We start from the raw sequence: 19006 nt of genomic DNA on the forward strand, positions 1-19006 counted from the left end.
ATTGACACTGGGTATTAACAACAGTGGTCAATATCAGAACATTTCTTGTTAGCTGGTCTGGAACACAGAATAAGATCTATGTTAGAAATGGAATGTATGTTGAGCAGAGGACAAGAGAAAATAAGAAATTTCCTGTTTCCATAAAATCTGCTAGTATGATAGATGTCTTGTGCAAAGCCCCCCCAAAAAAAAGCTCTGGGTGAATCCCTGGAGGAAGAGAATGCACTAACTCTACCATCAACCTGGACAGGGCATTCAGCTGTTTTTCTGCATAAGAGGTGAGGTGTCCAGATGTTTTCCTTTGTGTTCCCAGCAGATGTGTGAACCACAGCTTCCCCTGGCAGCAGATGGGAACTGTACCATTCCCAGCCATCTTAATGCTTTAGGAGCTCACACATAGCAGGTTGTACTCACAGGGAGTAGGGAGAAGGCCACTGTTAGTTCCCCTAGTAAATCTGACCCTTGATAACCCTTCCCGAGTTAAGAGATCAAGTTTCCTTTTGTTGGTATGGTAAGAGTTTTCTGTCTTGGTTAAATTGGTTTTGCTTCCTTTGTCCAGTTACTACTTTGTACAGCCCTGTGTATATAGCGAAGCTCCTGCACATTTTTGGCTATAGGGTGCAAAAAATCCCTCTGACTTCTTCCATGCTACTTTCCCCATCCCAGATGTGTGTTCTTTTTCTAGCTTAGTTAAGGTTATAGAGGTACCAGTGACTGTGCAAACATGTTACAGGCAGTGAACGAAAGTGGTCTACAGTAATAAAACAGTGTACATGATGGAAATTCTGTTTTTTTCTGAACAATAGATGCTTTTTTGATCTGCAGAAGGCAGTGTAAAACAGGGTGAAGGGCAGGAAGAAACCATCCATCATGGGGATAGCAAGTGAGAGATTGTAGGACGGAAACCAGTGTCCTTCCAGAATGACATAGGCTTAATACTTTGTTAATCTGTATCCACGGTGCTTACAGTGCTTCTGAATGAAACTTTTGGATGGTTTAGTGAAAGCCTGGAATAAAAAGAATATAGCTCAGGTATGCTGAGAGCCCTAAAGAAAGGGGGCTGAAAAAAGTTACCGCTGCAGATAGTGGTAGTGCAAGTTCTAAAGTTCAGATTTTGCATGCCCCAGATCACAGTTTTGTGAGACAGTAACTGTTATGCAGCAAGCAGTATTGAAGATGACATACATACTTCTTCTATCTTGTCTTCCCTCTGATAAGACTTTAAAGCTTACTTCTTGAAGGCAAGCATAGAATTACAACGTATAGGAGCATCTTTACACTTACTGCTGCATGTTTAACTGACAGCATCAGTGTGTTCATGTATGTAACTCTTATCGGATGAGTTTTCTAACAAAATCTGACAGCTGTCTCTTTCTCCTAGAAAGAAAGTCAAGTGTTGGTTGGTCCTGTACATCCTGTCAGATTATGTCTTTCTGAAATATATCAAATTTAAAAAATGTAGTAGTAATAGCTGGGATAGTCTGCTACAAGGTGGAGGAGAAAAACTTTTGGAGGGAAACTGCCACTTACTCTTGGAGAATAATTAATTAACTTTCCATCACAGGAGAGACAGTATGTGATTACTGAGTGGGGCAGATGGAAGGTGGCAGAAGTGATCAATCCTTCTCTGGGGCAGCTGATCATCCTGGAAGGAGAACTTCTACCTGGAAGATGGGTCTGGCAGGAAAGAAGTGCAGCAAGGAATGGTGAACCTTCAGTGCAAGGGACAAGACTGTAAGAGACCACTGAGAGGAGCAGGGCGCAGATGCCTATCAGCTCTATGTGACTGAAAGAGGATATTCCCAAAAAGTGGAGATGACTCTGCAGACTTTACTGCTTAGGGCTTTCTTGATTGCAGTGTGTAACAAAACTTGGAGATGGGCAGTCATCTCCTTTCTCTCCCCTTACTTATACCACCCACAAACAATGGCCTGAAATACATTTGTCTGTAAGTCTTATTTATTCTAGTCATCTAATTAGTTTGGATTTTATCTTTCATATTAGAATTCTTTAATGTTTTAATCATTCTGGCTTTTCTGTATAGAAGTATTTTAATCACTGAGTTTGTTGTAAGGAAAAGGTCTAGATTAGATGGATCTACTTCAAAGCTCTAGCTAACTTCAGGTCCTGTCACCCCTACTTAAACTTGTAAGTCAATTAAAAGTGAATAGTATGAAAAGCTACATGTGAAGATTCCTTTTATACTTAAAGCAGCTTGCAGCTCAACAGTAATACAGGCATTGCTGTAATACAAGAGTTTATGCTGGAATGACATTAGCCAGGCTTATAAAAGTTTTGATATAATCTAAGTGTGGGGAGAGGGCCCTAGGGGAGTGTGTATGTGTCTTCCTAATACTGTTACTTCTTATTGACTTTATTGACTTTTTTAACATAAATATAAGTCATATGACAGGAATTTCAGTTTGCACTTTTTTTTTTTTTTAAAATCAAACATTCATCTGTTAGGAAGTGGTGGAATTAGAAATAGAATCACAGAATGGTTTGGGCTGGAAGGGACCTTAAAGACCATCTAGTTCCAACCCCCCTGCCACGGGCAGGGACACACTCCACTAGACCAGGTTGCCCAAAGCCCCATCCAGCCTGGCTTTAAACACTTCCAGGGATGGGGCCTCCACGACCTTTCTGGGCAACCTGTTCCAGTGCCTCACCACTCTCATAGTAAAGAATTTCTTCCTAACATCTAATCTAAATCAACCCTCTTTCAGTTTAAACCCATTACCCCTTGTTCTACTGCTACGCTCCTTGATGAACAGTGCCTCTCCAGCTTTCCTGTAGTCCCCCTTCAGGTACTGGAAGGCTCCCCGGAGCCTTCTCTTCTCCAGGCTGAACAACGCCAACTCTCTCAGCCTGTCCTCATAGGAGAGGTGCTCCAGCCCTCTGATCAACTTTGTGGCCATACCTATGCCTTTTCTTGTAGTAAGATGATCATAGGCAACTTAAATTTGGGCATTGGAGAACTTAGCTTCTTTCCTTTTCTAGAATTCTTAACTTCATGGGCATGTAACTTTTTAACACTTTTTAAAAGGTAAACTAAAGAAAAAAAATCTGGAAGAGCTGTACTGACAGCAGCATAATTGGAACAATTAGCACTGAGCTCTGCTGCCTGAGTAAACTGTCAGATATTATTCATTATAATTCAGCACAGTCAGCAGAAAGTGAAGGCAAGTGTTCTGCAGGTACTTCTCCACAAAAAAGATGCAAAACTTGGTGATCTTGATTCTAAAATCTAGATGTAATGGGCTATAACAGACACTGAGATTTTTGGTTGCTTTCTTCCAAATCTGATGGTTTTGTGTCATATGCAGGTTTTGGTCCAGGATCTTCCCTACCATTGTCTCTTCATCTTCCTTCTCTGTGCCTTCTCAGTCTTCACTTCTGAACTGAGCATTCAGCATTCTTGCCCTGCATTTACAGTTATTCCCAGCGGACCTCTGCCTTCTCTTTCTGTGATCATGCTGTAGAAAAATCATTACTTTCTCCTTATTTTATCCAGATATGCATCTGATTTTAGTATTGTGCAGTATTCCACTGTTTCCCTTTCCCCTTTGCAAAAGAGGAAAACCAAGAAACAACTGCAGATGTCTCACCTGGTCTTCATCACCAGCTTGCTCCTTATCTTTTATTTCCTCTTTCATCTTCTTTCCCACTTTTCATCTTCCTCTTGGCCTTGTCCAAATCTGTTTGATCATTAAGATGAGTGACTCCCTGCCCAATTTCCTAAAGGTGCCAGAAATTTTTTGATGCCTTCTTCTCTCCGCAGAAAGGTATTTGTAAATATGTTTGTTTTCTTACATTGAAGAGTGGAGGAATGGTTGGTTAGCTAGTTATGTTGCAACAGGCTAGAAGGCAATTCCTGTTCCTCCAGAGCAGAATTACGTATTTTAGTGTTTGATATAAATGGCAGGTTATTATTTTCTGCCCCCCTCCCAAAAAAAAAAAAAAGTTGAGAATCCAGAAGCTCTGTAATAAAGGAAGATTCTGAATGCCTTGTTCTGTTCTTGACTTGACTGGAAATTTTAACTTTGTACGAAGCATATTTTAAATTAGCAGCGTATACGTTAACAAAGGATCTCCAATTACTTACTTGAAATTTTTATTTTTTTTTAATATTCATTAATAACTGGTCCACATGTCTTCCACTCCAGTATCCATGTGTTTATGAAAGACAAAACATAATAAATAGAGAAGAACATATTTATAAAACTGCCTGAGATGGTTCCTATGTTAAGAGTTTGCTAGGACTTTGAATGTTCTTGCACAACACTTCTGTTTGGTGCAGGGATTTAAAAGCCTTGTTTGTGCTAGTAACATTGCATGGCCCATTCCAGGCCAGAGTTTGAAACTCAAAAATCATTATCAGTAGAGTGTTACAACAACCTCTGGCTAGGTCTTGATCTGAGCCATCTACTGCTCTCCCAAAACATTTCCAGGCACGGCATGGGAGTTAGTTGGTGACTTTTGCCAATTAGTCGTTTGGATGTGGCCATGTTATTTTGGAGGCCACAAGAGACCAGATGTGGGCTAGCTGGCTGTATGGGCAATGGAACCAGTACTGGTACTGTTAAATTTGCAAACATTGATGAAAATTTCCCTCCCTTCTGAAGATGCATGTGGGTGAAATTATCTACACTTCCAATGAAGAAGTGTCTAGGGTTTCCTTTGGGCTGTTAATGTCTATGAAAAATTTCATGCTAATTTAATGATGTGAGGTAAAATTGATAGTGATTTTTGTGATCAGTTACTGTGTGACATGAATAAATTGTCAAAATAGAAACATGGAAGCCTGTTACAAACTTGTTGCAATACTCTGATGTTTGGAGACCTGCCAGTTAGTTGTACTCTTATGTACAGGCTTTTTTTTTTTTTGGCTTTTTTTTTTTCCTTTCCCTTCTGATTCCTGGTGTTGAAAGCACCCAGAGAACACACAGCAAGTATTTTATACTATTGCAATTATGCTGGGGGGGCGGAGAGTCCTTGAAATAGTCTGGTCACTGTCGTGGAGGTATAGATTATCTTGAAGTATAGTTCTGCCACCCTGTGGCTAGTGAAGGTCATTCATAGAAGGTGCATGTTTACCTAGCTACTAGTTGCCGCCTTTTTCTTTAAAACTTCATGAATGCTGTTTTGTGGAGAAAGTTGAAGGACTGTTATAGGTCCCATAGAGATATGTAAACTCTCTCTGCTTTTATTGAAACGTATAAATACTCATTCACTGGAAATGCCATTAGTTAATAGATGTCATAATGGTGTGGTGTGTAGGCACATAACTGGTCACGTGGTCACCTCAGTTATGCAAGGCTATCTACTGTCCAGCAATCACTTATGCTTTTCTTAGTCTTGTTATGTGGTTTTAAGCAGAAAGTGTAATTATTAATGCTTCAGACAAGTATAAAATGCATAAGTTCATGTAGATTAATTGCTAAGGTTGTAGACTATCTACAGTGCTGTATATTCCTTTCTGGTGTAAATACTCCATATGAAGATTTGAAGTGGTTTAAAAAAAAAACCAAACACGTATTTTTGACTGTTACTACCCTAGAAAAGAATGATTGCTGTATTCAATAAAAGCACCTTGATGGTTGTGACAGTTAAAAATCGAAGGCTTATCTGAGTGAGGCCCTGATGAAGTTGACAGCATTTTAGAGTACAATTCACTCTTGTGGGTCCATTTCAGTTTTGGCTTCTAGAATTATTAGGAGAAATAATTATGATATCTCTAGTTAAATTTCTGTTGCTTTCCACTATGAAGCATTATGACCTCATTTAGAGAAGCCTTCCACATTTTGCAACAAACAAGTCGAATTTCCCAGAAGAAAAGTGCTTGGGTTTAAAGATCAGGGTGGGGTTTTGTTGTTTTTATCCAATGAAAATGCAAATGAAATTCCAATTGAAAGTTCAATTACAAACTACTTAAGTCACCCTGTCTTTTCTTTTCTTGAGGTCTACAGGAAAAATCTTGAAAGCATACTTTGCTAAAGTAATTGAAGAGTTAGGTTCATGCCAGCAGCAGTATGCTGTAAAACTACAATGCCAGAGAGCTTTCACCCTGTCATAGAATCATAGAATCCTAGAATGGTTTGGGTTGGAAGGGACCTTAAAGATCATCTAGTTCCACCCCCCCTGCCAAGGGCATAGACACCCTCCACTAGACCACGTTGCCCAAAGCCCCATCCAACCTGGCCTTGAACACTTCCAGGGATGGGGCCTCCACAACTTCTCTGGGCAACCTTTATAATGACTGTGAACTCAATGTATGGTTTAGATACTTTGAGAGTGCTTTGAGCGTTTGTTGCTCAAGTTTCAGAAAGATGAGAAAATAAGTTGTAATGTTGTTCTCCCAACTGTTCCTTAACAATGGCACATGGATGATGTGTAAGGAATGGCCACCTCCTTTTGCCAGGTGAATAATTAGTATCATAGCTTGAATGATAGCAACAGTGAGTGGCTCTGAAAAGCTAAGCTGATAGTGTACAGTGGTATGTTATTATAGTTGTATAAAACTGAATTTTTTTCAAATGAAAAATCTTAAACAGTACACACATATCCTGGAAACAAATGTGTTCTTGAAAGTCATCAAACTCCAAATGCATGGTTTCCAGTAGAACTGCAGACTTTTTCCTTTCATGGGTAGCATGCTACTGTGTTGTTTTATATGATTGCATATGGTTTTATCAGTAGAATGCACCAACCTTTTAAGTGGTAGTGTAGGTAGAATATACCTTAAGTTACACAGATGACCATAAACTTGTTGGTTGCATTGTTGTTTGTTTGGTTTTTTAATCTGGATGCCTCTTCAGAAAAAATGTTCTATATACTGATATATTCAGATACATAGAAAATATAAAGCCACAAAGAGGGATATAAAGGCATAAAGATGTGGTTCTGCTTGTACATCCTTTATCCCTGCAGTTTCATTTTATGTTTCTGTGGTTTAAGACCTTAATGATTTGTGAAGTCAGATTGTAATTTGGTAGTGATAGACAATAAATTTCATGATTCTAATTGGCTGGAGCTGATGGCCTGAAGATAGCAATGACCTTTCCAATCTCACAAGAATATAGTTTGTAACTAATCAGAGTGTAACAGTTTGATTTTTCTTACTGTGTTTTTACTTCATTATTGATTTTGCTGAATGTTTTCTTGTGTTGTTTTGACTGACTCCTATTTTTCCAAACAAGTACAGGTTTTCAATTTCTTATTCCTTTTGTATTGTAATTTTCATTAAATCTAAGATTTTTTTTTTTTCTTTTGGTACTATGAATGCTTTCTCTTGAAAGTCACTATATTGAGGCACTAAATTAGATGAGAAACTCATGGTCGAGCTGAGTTATGGTTTCAGTGACAACATTGGGCAGTGGCAGGGTTTTCCTCACAGTTGTGATGTTCTTGAACGTTTTTGTATGGAATAAGAAAAACCTTTCAATTCTTGAGGGTCTTAAGGAAAAAGGGAAAAAGTACTGTTTCCCAGGCAAGTGGGAGAAATATGTTAATATACTCAGAAGAGCAAGTTTGCAATCAAACTTTTTTTTTTTTAGCTTTTTCCAAGTGTTCCCTTTTTGACAAATCAATTTGGCAAAGCTCTGATAAAAAATAGAAGATAATGCTGTCCTTTATTTTTTGTGAATAGTAAGCTCATGTAGTCTTGTTTCTGAAGAGACTCTTATTCTGAGATAAGGTGAAGTACAGCTCAAAAGAATGATTTATTCTTACTTACTAAAACCAGAGTACTTAAAAGACAAAACCAGAGCTCCTATGAATAAAGATCTAAACTAGGACAGAAAATTGCCATGGGTAAATCTTAATGGTCTTATTCTGCGTCCATGACAGCATCCTTCAGTATGTGCTATGAAGTCATTCTGGAAGGAAATGGATGTAGTGAACTTCTGATTTTTAACTGTTGCATTTTCTTTTTAAATAAAGACCAAATTTAAATCAGATATTTGAAGTTGTCAAAGAGAAAACAGCATTTCACAAAGTCCAAATGCTTTATCTTCATGACATATCTAGTTGGTTCAAAACAGGAGAGAGTAATATTATGCTTATGATCCCTTTGGTTTATTTTACACCTGGTGTATGTTATTTCTTCTAACTTAAAGTGAAGTATGGTTTTAAGTGAAATTGTTTTTCACTAAGATACACACTTTGAAAAGGACTGACATGAGGGAAGGAAGATAACTAATTGAAGATTACTATTTGAAATGCAAAATCTCTTTTGAAGTCATTATATATTGAGTCTTGTTAATTAATTTTTGTGTATGTGAATTTCTATAAGTTTCTATCTAATCTAGTTTGGCATACTGCAAATTTAATAAGAGTAATGTTGATTGACCATTTTCTAATATAACCTAAGATTCAGAATTAGGGAATATTAATAAATATATCTAAATGAAGTATTGCTGACTGGAAAGATACATTATCTGTACTCATAGAAAAAAATCAAGTTTAGTGGGAAGTTTTACAAATCAGTGGTTACTGACAAGTGAGACAACGTCTATTTAGGAAGATAACTAAAAGTTGCTTATGTGAAATAAGATAAAAATCTTTACTTAAATCCTTAGGGTTTGGCTAGCTGGTTTGAATTAGTGTTAAAATTGATTATTTAAAATAGTTTTTTTTGATAGGCAGTATTGTTCTAGATAATGTAGAAATAGATAAATGAGTGGCTTTCCAAATTCAAAGTAAAAAATTAAAGGAGAGATTAGAGGGCTTTTCACACACTAGAGGAGTTTGTAGGCAAAGCAATATTTAACTAATGCAATGTCATTCTATGAAGTTTAGTGGTAAATAGAATATCAGCAACCTTATTTGTGATTAACTGGATGAAAGCCTAAAGTGGTACTAGTGTAAAGGACTCCACAGTTCCCAAACTTTCTCCCTGCATTCTGTATTAGGATATGAAGAACATAGGTCTTCCCAGAAAGGCAAGCCAGTCTTTCTGCCACTCTGTGAGTGAGTCTGAAAAAGCAGGGGCAGTTGTGGAGAGTGAAGCAGTAGCAGTTTCATTCTACTTGAAGACATCCCCAAGGGTTCTCTGCAGCCTGCTCTTCTACCTCACTCCAAATGTGGATCGTCAAAGGAGCAGGGATGTTGCATCTGGTTGCAATGAAGATTTATGTATGATAGCTGCGTGGATCTTGGTGAGCTGTTTGAAAGATATTTGACTCAAATTTTGTGTTGCAGCCTTTCACAGTTATGCTTTTTATTTAGGAGGGGAAAAAGGCATCAGTTGCTGTGTAATTTTCTGACCTGTCATTTAAAGGAGTTCAGATACTGGACATGAGGATCTCTTCTGTTTGCAAAAACACCTTTCGGTATCTCTTGAATATTGTATTAAGCTGAACTCTGTGAAGTGGTAGCTGCCTGTGTTTCACTTCTTCGATTTTTCTCAAATTACAGTTTGTCAGTCTTGCCAAATTTCTGGGAAGGGCAGCGTCTCACTTCTCCCACAGCAGCACAGTTACCTAGAACTGTGGAGGCAGCTGAGAGAGTTGCAGGTGGATGGAAAGAGCAGCCCAGCCCAGGTGGAAGAGGATCCTCCTCTGTAAACTGCTAAGGCCGATGACCAATGATTAAGTAATCTGTACATTGAAATGGAGCTTTCTGACTTCTAGATAGGCAACAGACCCCTTGCTTTCTTCTAAACCCATACTGGGGCTCAGGGGATGGGAGAGGAGTGAGCATCTTGTTGGGAGGGGGATAATGTAGTAACTGCTGCCTAAGGTGTAATTGCCTTAGTAAAGAAGAGAGAACTTGTTTCTTGTCAAGCACTATTTTATTTTTGTAATAACACATTTAAAATCAGGATTTTCAAATCACTTCAATTCTGACTTGTTAACAAAAATAACATTATGTCATCATGTTCTGTGAGTTCACATTGAGGTTGATTGTAACTCAGTTCTTATTTAGATAGAGCAGATATGAAAATTATTGATGAACCTGCCAAAGTGATAAATTATGTAGAAAAGCTGCATGTTTTCAGGCATCATGAAAGACTAGTTTCCATTATGAATATATATTTTTACTAGTTTTGCAAGACCAAGCAAGTATGGTTAGAGGGGGAAAATGTTTCTTAGGCACCACATCCAAAATACAGAACCTGTTTATGCACAGAATTAGTGCTGGGATGATCTGGATTTAAGTCCTTCTGTAAAATTGGATATGTGAGCTGGAAAAAAAAGCTTATTACTTGGGGAGAAAAATAATGAATTTTGTGGCATTCAAGTTATTTTTAGTAGTAAACTAGAATGAATATGAGTTTTGTTTGATTTCCATACCTGCTCTCTCTTAATCTAATGCATATTCTGTTGGCATGTAGTTTCAAGAATTAATCAGAAATACTTTCTTTCCTGCAATTCATTTATAAATAATACAAGGAAAAACCCCCCAAAATTATGAGAAAAGGTGTAACTGAAATTCTCTCAATGCCTCAGACACATTTTTGTATAAATTTTGAAGGTGGTATTGGTTCCTCAAGATTAAACTAACTTAAATGAATGAGACCATTTTCTGAAAAAGAACACGTGCATTCTGCCAATAGATACTTTCTGGAAATACTGCTTTCTCTAGTATTTCCAAAACAAAGGAAGAAATACTGCTTGCTTAAATACTATTTTAAAAAAAATAATCTTTGAACAAATAATTCTTGAACTACACTTCTAATTTAGATTAGAGAAGAAGCATAGCCTAACCATATGTGATGGGTGCAGCAGAGTGGCATACTGCTCCAAAATGTCCTGAGAGTTAAAAAACCCTACTTTTTACTCTGCTGCATCATAAGACCAAGACAAAAAATGAATACAAAGACTGACATTTTGTGAGTCTGCCATAGAATGAAAACTGTTTTGATATATTAGTTGGAGATAATAATTTGTGTGGACAGTATGATTTCTTTTGAATTGCTTTTCTTTGAAATCCCTAGATACACTGTGTTTTCATAGAAAATGACTGGTCTCCCCCCATTCCCCACGAAATTATTGTTATATTCTTTCCGTGCTAACTGGATCATTATTAGGTTCTTTTTATTTGCAAATTCTTAATTTTTGCACAATTCTAGGATATGAACAAACTAATGAAGCAATAAGAAAATAAAAGTTAGTTGTAAAATATAATAGGAACATCACTGTAAACCTGTGAAAAGTTAATGTCTCAAATAATATGCAAAAAAATGTTTCATGGCAAATTTAGCATGTATCTCAAACGTAAGATCTAGTGAGCGTTTTCTGTTTGGCCTATATTTTTCCTGTTAATCTCCAGCATAATGGAGTATTTCACTGGAACAGAAGGATTTAGGTGGAATTAAAGTTTTCCATTTAAACCAAAAGTCTTATCCTTACCTTTATAAACTAATCTTTTAAACCGATTTAATTACTTGAAGTAGTTAAATAGAAAGACAATAGTATGTCTTAAATGTTCTAACACAAAGAATTTCCTTCTGTACCGATGAAAGTTAGTTTACATAAAGAAAATGGATCCAGCTATCTGAAACAGAAAAAGTCTCTTGGTACAAAGGATTTTGGAACGGTCCCGGCACAGCACATCCATGCCACAAGTGGAAGTGTCTTTTTTTTTTTTCTTTAAGATTAAATACATCAGAATCTCCAATTATTAAAATTTTTGAGCTACATTAAGTAATTCTATTTTGCTAAACAAAATCAGTGCAGTACTGATTAAATTACGTAGATTTTAAAATAAAAAGTGAGGCCTGCTGTGCTGGCAATTGGGAGGAAAAAGAACATATGGCAAAATTTAGTAAAGATCCATTTGTCTGGGCAAAACATTGAGCTTGGTATGGGACTGAGTTTTGTTAATTCTTTGAAGCATATGCCTTAGTTATTTTAGAAGGAATACTTTTCCCTCCAGGTCTTGGCCCTTCTCTTGTTTGCTTATACTGCTGTGTGGGGTTTTTTCTTGTGGTCCAGAGAGTTTGGATCTCTTGAAAAGGTCAGAGGAAGCTTGAATTTCTTCCCTACTAGTCTCTGGCTGTTGTCGGATTTCCTAGCTGCAGCTAGCAATATCAGGACTGTTAGACATTTCTTAGCTTAAAAACTTGGCAGATTTGAGAAGATGAGGAAGAAAAATTGATTAAAGTTTCTTACTCATGTTTATAAAAATGTGAATTGTGCTCTACTAGTTTCAGGGGAGCTAATTGTAAGAATGCTTGTTTCTACAGACCTCAAAGATCACCTAGCTCCAACCCCTCTGCCGTAGGCAGGGACACCCTCCACTAGACCAGGTTGCCCAAAGCCCCATCCAACCTGGCCTTGAACACTTCCAGGGATGGGGCATCCACAACCTCTCTGGGCAACCTGTGCCAGTGCCTCACCACCCTGATAGTGAAGAATTTCTTCCTTATATCTAATGTAAATCTACCCTCCTTCAGCTTAAGGCCATGACCCCTTGTCCTATCACTACACTCCCTGATAAACAGTCCCTCTCCAGTTTTCTTGGAGACCCCCTCTAGGTACTGAAAGGCTGCTATACGGTGTCACCAGAGCATTTTCTTCTCCAGGCTGAACAAGCCTGACTCTCTCAGCTGGTCTTCATAGGAGAGGTGCTCCAGCCCTCTGATCATCTTCATGGCCCTCCTCTGGACTCTTGGGGGCCCCAGAGCTGGATGCAGTACTCCATGTGGGGTCTCACAAGAGTGGAGTAGAGGTGGAGAATCACCTCCCTCAACCCGCTGTTCATGGTTCTTGTGATGCAGCCCAGGATATGGTTGGCTTTCTGGGCTGTAAGCACACACTGCCGGCTCATGTTGAGCTTTTCATCAACCAACACCCCCCGGTCCTTCTCCTCAGGGCTGCTTTCAATCCATTCTCCGCCCAGCCTGTAGCTGTGCCTGGGATTGTGCTGACCCACATGCAGGACCTTGTGCTTGGCCTTGTTGAACTTCATGCGATTCGTACAGGCCCACCTCTCAAGCCTGTCAGGGTCCCTCTGGATGGCATCTCTTCCTTCTAGTGCGTTGACTGCAGCACACAGCTTGGTGTCGTCAGCAAACTTGCTGAGGGTGCACTCGATCCGACTGTTCATATTGCCGGCAAAGATGTTAAACAGCATCAATCCCAATACTGACCCCTGAGGAATGCCACTCATCGCTGATCTTCATTTGGACATTGAGCCGTTGACCACAACTCTTTGTAATGCTTTGGCATTTATATAGATATTGTAGTGGTGTAATAATTATGAATATTAGTTCTGTATTAGCAGTTCTGGTGTAGGACTTAGGCTATTTAAGGACCTAGTTAAACCTTTTGTGTATACCAATCAAGTTAACCATTGAGCCTCTTCTTTTGGTACTGATGAATACAAAGTTTGAACTTAGAAGCCTCTTCTGACCACTGAAATGTTGCATAGCTCGCATATGGGTGTGTACAACAGCAGGTACATTGATCAGGAAATGTGTTTTTTCATTAGTTGACAGCACCTGGACCACTAACAATATGCTGTGGTTTTCTGTGTCTTGAAGGATAAAGTGGATTGTCTTAATATAACTAGAAACTGAGTTGATGGCGAGAGTGAAATGTTCTGAAACTATTATTGGGAAGCACTGCATAACAGTTTGCTGAGCATCCAAGTTGAATCATCAGCATAAGTTCTCAATGACCTACCTCCTTGCTCAACACTGTAGCCTTTTAGGGAAAAGGGAGAAAAATATGAAAGCATTTCCATTCTTCAAATTTTGCTGAATTGTAATACTTCATTGTCATATATGGTTTAAATAAGCAGCCAAAGTGTGTACCTTTCTTTTGATTATTTTTATTTTTTTTCCTTTATACCTCATAAATAAAGTTAAAATGTCATGTGTTGGCTGTGCTGGCTGTTACACCGGTTAATAATTTGCCATACAACCCTGTTTTCAATAATTTATTTCTTTGGACTTCAGCTGTTCAGGATGTAGTTTTCTATGCCAGGTGCCTGTCCCAGATTGAAGTTTTAGAAGTTACTGTTCTTGAGAATGAGGTGGAGGAAAACTACTTTTCACCTGGCTAAACACCTAATAGTATCTGAATTGAGTGGCTGTTACTCTTTCTGCGGTTTGTAGTAAGGACTTGAAATCTACAAGGAGTTCTCAAGAGTGTTCCTTATATTCAAGATAATCCAGCTAAACAAAGTTTTCAGCCTCCCACATTCCAAACTCTTGGATGGTTCTATTTGATCCTTCCACTGCTGTGGTGCAGGTGACAGCACTGCAGAAAGGTAAATAGATGTCATTGGGCCTCTCTGGCAAGTAGGAACTGTAGTTTTGTCCGGAGAATGAAGAATTGTGATTCAGGAGAATAAGAAAAGGATTAATAGTCCTTTCTTGCAGGTTGCTTGTTTGTCTGTTATCTGGGGAATGACTGAGGGCTTAAATCTGCCTTCATATATCCATTGCAGAGTCTCCCTGAAATTAGCGTAGTGGTTTTCAAAGTAAAAACTACCAGTCAGTGTAAGATTAAGTGGCAAAATTAAGAACAAATTAATGTAAGTGAAGAACTGGATTATTTGTACTTTTGTTTGTTTAATTAGGAACACTACTAAAGGATATTTGTGGTGTTTCAGTATTGATCTAAGTGGAAGCCTCTGATAGCACTTGGAATAGGGCATTATTTTAATTGGAAAGCAGAAGAAAACCCTTGTATTGAAGATGACCGCTTTTACAGGGGCACACTGGCAGCCAGCAGAGATGGACATGTTCTGTCACCTTATTCAGGCACTGAGAGGTCAGTGTGAGATCTGTAATGGTTTGACAATTTTGAGGAATAATTATCTGTTACAACATCCTATATCCTTTTTGTTACAAAAGCAACGTTCAGTAGTCATTAAGCAGCATAGGTTAATGTATATGGTCACTTTAATATTTTGCCTTTTTTTTAAAGCTATAGAGTTTCTAAATCAGATCATACTGCTTGTATGTACTGTACTGTTTGTATTTGCTATGTTTGTTTATATCCAGGTTGACAGTGGTAATTGGTCATAGCACCGATTAGTCATTCATAATGTTGCTCTGGGAGAAGTGGGAGCTGCCTTTTGGAGCATACAGTGAACCTATCCCCTCTCCCCCACCAAATTGTGTCTTTATGATAAATTAATACAGTCAAAGAATGAGTTTAGGTGTATGGCAAACCTCTTAGATCCTAGACAGGCCTGTGAGATTACACTGTGAGAGATGTAAGATTTTTATAGCTGTATGTTATTCTAAGAAGTAAGCGAACACCAACAGATGGTTCTGGCCTGCTCTTCAAATTGAGGGATTTTGGGGAAAATATTTCTCTCCTCACCACTCTTCCACTCTTTTTGAAATAATATGTGTTCCTGAATTTGCAGAAAGGAGACATGTCTCAAGGCAGTTGATGCAGGAAATTCAGATGGGAGGGTATGAATTTCTAGAAAAGACTAGAGGAAAGGCCAATTTCAGAGTGTACTCAATCTACCCAATAAAATTTCACATGCACCTATTCTGTATGGTAGTCTTTCTGAAATAAAAGAATTGAAGAAAGTCACCTTTGAATTACACATCCTGAAAGTATTGATCTTTAAGACTGAGGCTGTGTGTGGTTTGAATTTTAATGTTCCTTTTTCTCTTTCTAGCTGGAATGCTTGGTGCTATCCCTACAGGATTATAAGCTTTGATATTCAGAAGAACAAAACTGAAAGATGCCATCTGAGAGGTGCTTGAGGTATAGTACTTGGTAGCATGTAGGAAGTCATTCACATTTAGGATGATGTTTACCAAAGCATCAGTTAACAGTAGAAAAGTGAAACTAATTTTTTTGCCAATTAGGTAGGCATTCACATTATTAAATATGTATCCATGTTATAATCTGCAAAATACTACTTTCTTGTTGCTACTTATTTCTAGCAAAGAGAAGCAATGTCTGGGATTGATTTGGGACCCACAGTCTCTTTGTATGTTATCTCATTTATGCCTTTGTCTATACTTGCAATTTTTGATTGTGGAAGCAACTGACATTTTACATTTGTGCATCTGAATTGATAGCTGGTGATCATTTTTGGTGTGTGTAGTGTTCCACTATTCAAGACATATATTAGTTTTCCAGTTCTTTGAAATGGCTTCAAGGCATTCTCTCCAGACTCATCTTCCTGCCTTCGAGAATGTCCCATTCTGTCTCTTTCTCTCTTACAGAGTCTTAATCATCTTTATGTACTTGCCAGTCTAGCTTTTCTCATTTATTTGTATTGCCCATTGTCTCATCAGAGAATTTGATATTTAGAATTTAATTAGTTTCTGGGAGCACTTTCCAGCAGAACACTCAGTAGAATTTATTAATCTAGTTGCTTTTCCTCAGAACCTTGCACTAGTCTGATATGCTGGTAGTTGTTCTGTTTTACACAATAGTTAACACTTGTGGGCTGATCTGGGAGCTCAGAGGTGTACTTCTTATTGCGGGGACATCATATCATTCCAGTTCTGTTCCCTTTTCCCTGCTATGCTTCTGTGGCAGAAGAGAATCAGGAATCCTTGCATTTTATAGCTGTTGAGTATATCAATGGACTGTATCGCTACAAAGTGGCCATATTATGTTTAATGAATCAGTGCTTTTTCATTCATAAATTCCAGTTAAATTGTCTTGCATGTGTATACATTCTTCATATGTTGTTATCGCAAGGGTTACAGGCAATTGATTTTTCACTTTTGTCATTGAATTGATAAACAAGATTATGATAGAGCTCAATTTAAAACTACAGATGCCTGATTTTATGTGCGCGCACACACACACACAAATATATATATATAAAAAAATTTTCCTACAAAAATTACCCTTTTGCCTTGTACCTCTGATCTGTTTTCTGTTGAGTGAAACACACACAAGAAGAGGACTTCTTTTCCACAAGAAAAGGAGTTTCACCTCTGGATGATGGTGAAAAAAGCAAGAGGAATGAAGGTCTTGGTTCACAGCATTGGGAGAGAGGATAGTAGTAAAAACAGAAATAAAGAGAAACCATCTCTAGGCTTATTATACTTGCACAGATTATATTCCAATTTTTTAACATTCTCGTTTCCCTTAGGAAAAAATGACAACAACAACAAAAACAAAACAAACAAACAAAAAAGCCCTAATTCTCCCCCCCCCCCCCCAACCCTGAAGCCCCAGTGTTCTTCCAGGTTCTTAAGGGGAAACAAGGGTGAGCAGACTGTATGCTGCAGTTCTCCAGGAATCAGTAACAAAAGTGATGGTTAACCTTTGACTTCAGATTCTTTATTGCTGTTGATGAAGGCTGGAGAAAAAATACAGTTTTATAAGTTTATTTTTAATACAGCAAGTTGAAGCTGTAGCATTGCCTGCCAAAAGCAATACATCTTGGTTTGATTTAGTCATTTTGCTATAGAAATTACAGAAGGGAAATAATTGTTAGAAATTATTCCCTTGTATTTTAACAAGTTACATTTCTTGATAATTGTCATTTAGACTATCAGTGGGGTTCCACAGACAGAAGAGCTGAAGGAAGAGGAATCATTTCAATGAATTATTTTAAAATGTATGTAGGGTATGTCCCTGTGTGAAACCTGAACTATTAGAGAGTGAGTGAAACTCAGATACAGGTTATTCCCATGTAATTTCACTTTGGCCATCATTCTTCTAGAAGTAATGTCTTAGTTCTTGTCTGTTAAAAGATTAGATTACAGCCAACAGTCTGCAAAGCAGGTCTGCATTAGTTTACTGTAGATGCCCAAGGTGCAGGAGTGGGATAGGCAGTACGGAGAGTGTGCGTTGATGGGAAAGGAGAGTATAGCAGCCACACAGCTGCTGCACAGCATGTGTATGGAGTGAATCACATGATTGTAGTAGAAAGATGATAACTTATTTACCCTTTAATTAAAAAAAAAAAATATACCTTCACTTTGATTTACTCAGGAATGACTCTCTGTAAACTCACCTTCTATAAAGACCTAGATTCTTGGGCAATATAAATTGATATAGTCTCACAGATTTCAAATAAACTGCATTGTTTTGTGCCAAAGAAGATTTGCAGATGTGTTTGATTTGTTTCTGTTTGCATCAACAATTATGTTGTCTCTTCCTTCTGCTGTAGAAAAGGAAGCTGAAATCAGACAGTCCTAGGCTGGATGACATGGAAATCTTGTATTCATACAAGGATATATTCAGAGGTGTGAAAGGCCTTAGCATTTCAAAAACAAGCAAATATTCCCCCCCCCCCCCCCAAAACAAACAAACCCCACAAAACTTCATAAATATGAATGACCTGAAATGGTCTGAAAACATTCAGTAATGCAGTATCAGACTTAAACAGGCCACCTGAGACCATGAGTCTTTATTCTTTTTAGTATGACTAGTTAAATACATATATACATGCTCCTTTCCACTAATGCATTGGTTTGAGCTACTTAAATTTTTCTATTGCACCATTGACCTAGGCCGTTTATTCTTCTCACTTAATTCTAAAATGATTCTGAATTAGTCCTGTGAGTCCAACTGACTTGCAGTGCAGCAAATGAAAATCAGAACACTTGAGGTTTTAAAATTTGAGTATGTAATCAGGTTTCATAATACTTTGTTATACTGAGCTTTTCTTGTGATGTCTATACCATATAAAGATTTTTGCCTGACAGGGTTCATGACTTTTTTTTTCTTTCCATTAATTATCAAACAATCTTGTCTTAGAAAAAGTTCTGCATTTCTGACAGAATCTCCTTGTTTCCTACCTTTTTTTGACAAAATCTTTCCCCTTTCCCCTCTCAGCGTTCAGGAAATGCTGACAGGTCAGAGGCTTTGTCAGTCCAGCTCCCATAATGATGCTGTCCTGGCAGCCTTGAACCAACAAAGAAGTGATGGCATACTTTGCGATATCACCCTTATTGCTGAAGAGCAGAAATTCCATGCACATAAAGCAGTCCTGGCAGCCTGCAGTGACTACTTCCGAGTAAGTTCAAAGATTTTTGTCTTTTCATATAATAATATTAAAAATAACATTGGGCGGGTGACGACGGACAGGGATGATTATAGATATTATACTGAAC

The 19006-nt window shown here is 37.9% G+C and overlaps 1 protein-coding gene across 9 annotated transcripts in view; it reads left to right on the forward strand.

Annotated features, from left to right (window-relative positions):
* The window catches only part of KLHL32 (kelch like family member 32), a 130851-nt gene that overhangs the window by 15639 nt on the left and 96206 nt on the right, over window positions 1-19006 (forward strand). For 5 of the 9 annotated variants that reach the window (XR_008576516.1, XM_054821518.1, XM_054821517.1 and 2 more), the window contains 2 exons: window positions 15595-15683; window positions 18729-18909. Coding sequence is in view for 8 of the 9 variants with exons in the window: in XM_054821518.1 (XP_054677493.1) it covers window positions 15661-15683; window positions 18729-18909 (204 nt within the window). In the remaining variant the exon portion in view is untranslated. Of the gene's footprint in view, window positions 1-13939; window positions 14221-15594; window positions 15684-18060; window positions 18137-18728; window positions 18910-19006 lie in introns of those variants that run through there. The other 4 variants (XM_054821521.1, XM_054821519.1, XM_054821520.1 and 1 more) reach the window with 3 other exon arrangements.

The sequence above is a fragment of the Grus americana genome, chromosome 3 (genome assembly GCF_028858705.1).
Source record: "Grus americana isolate bGruAme1 chromosome 3, bGruAme1.mat, whole genome shotgun sequence".
NCBI classification, from domain to species: domain Eukaryota; kingdom Metazoa; phylum Chordata; class Aves; order Gruiformes; family Gruidae; genus Grus; species Grus americana.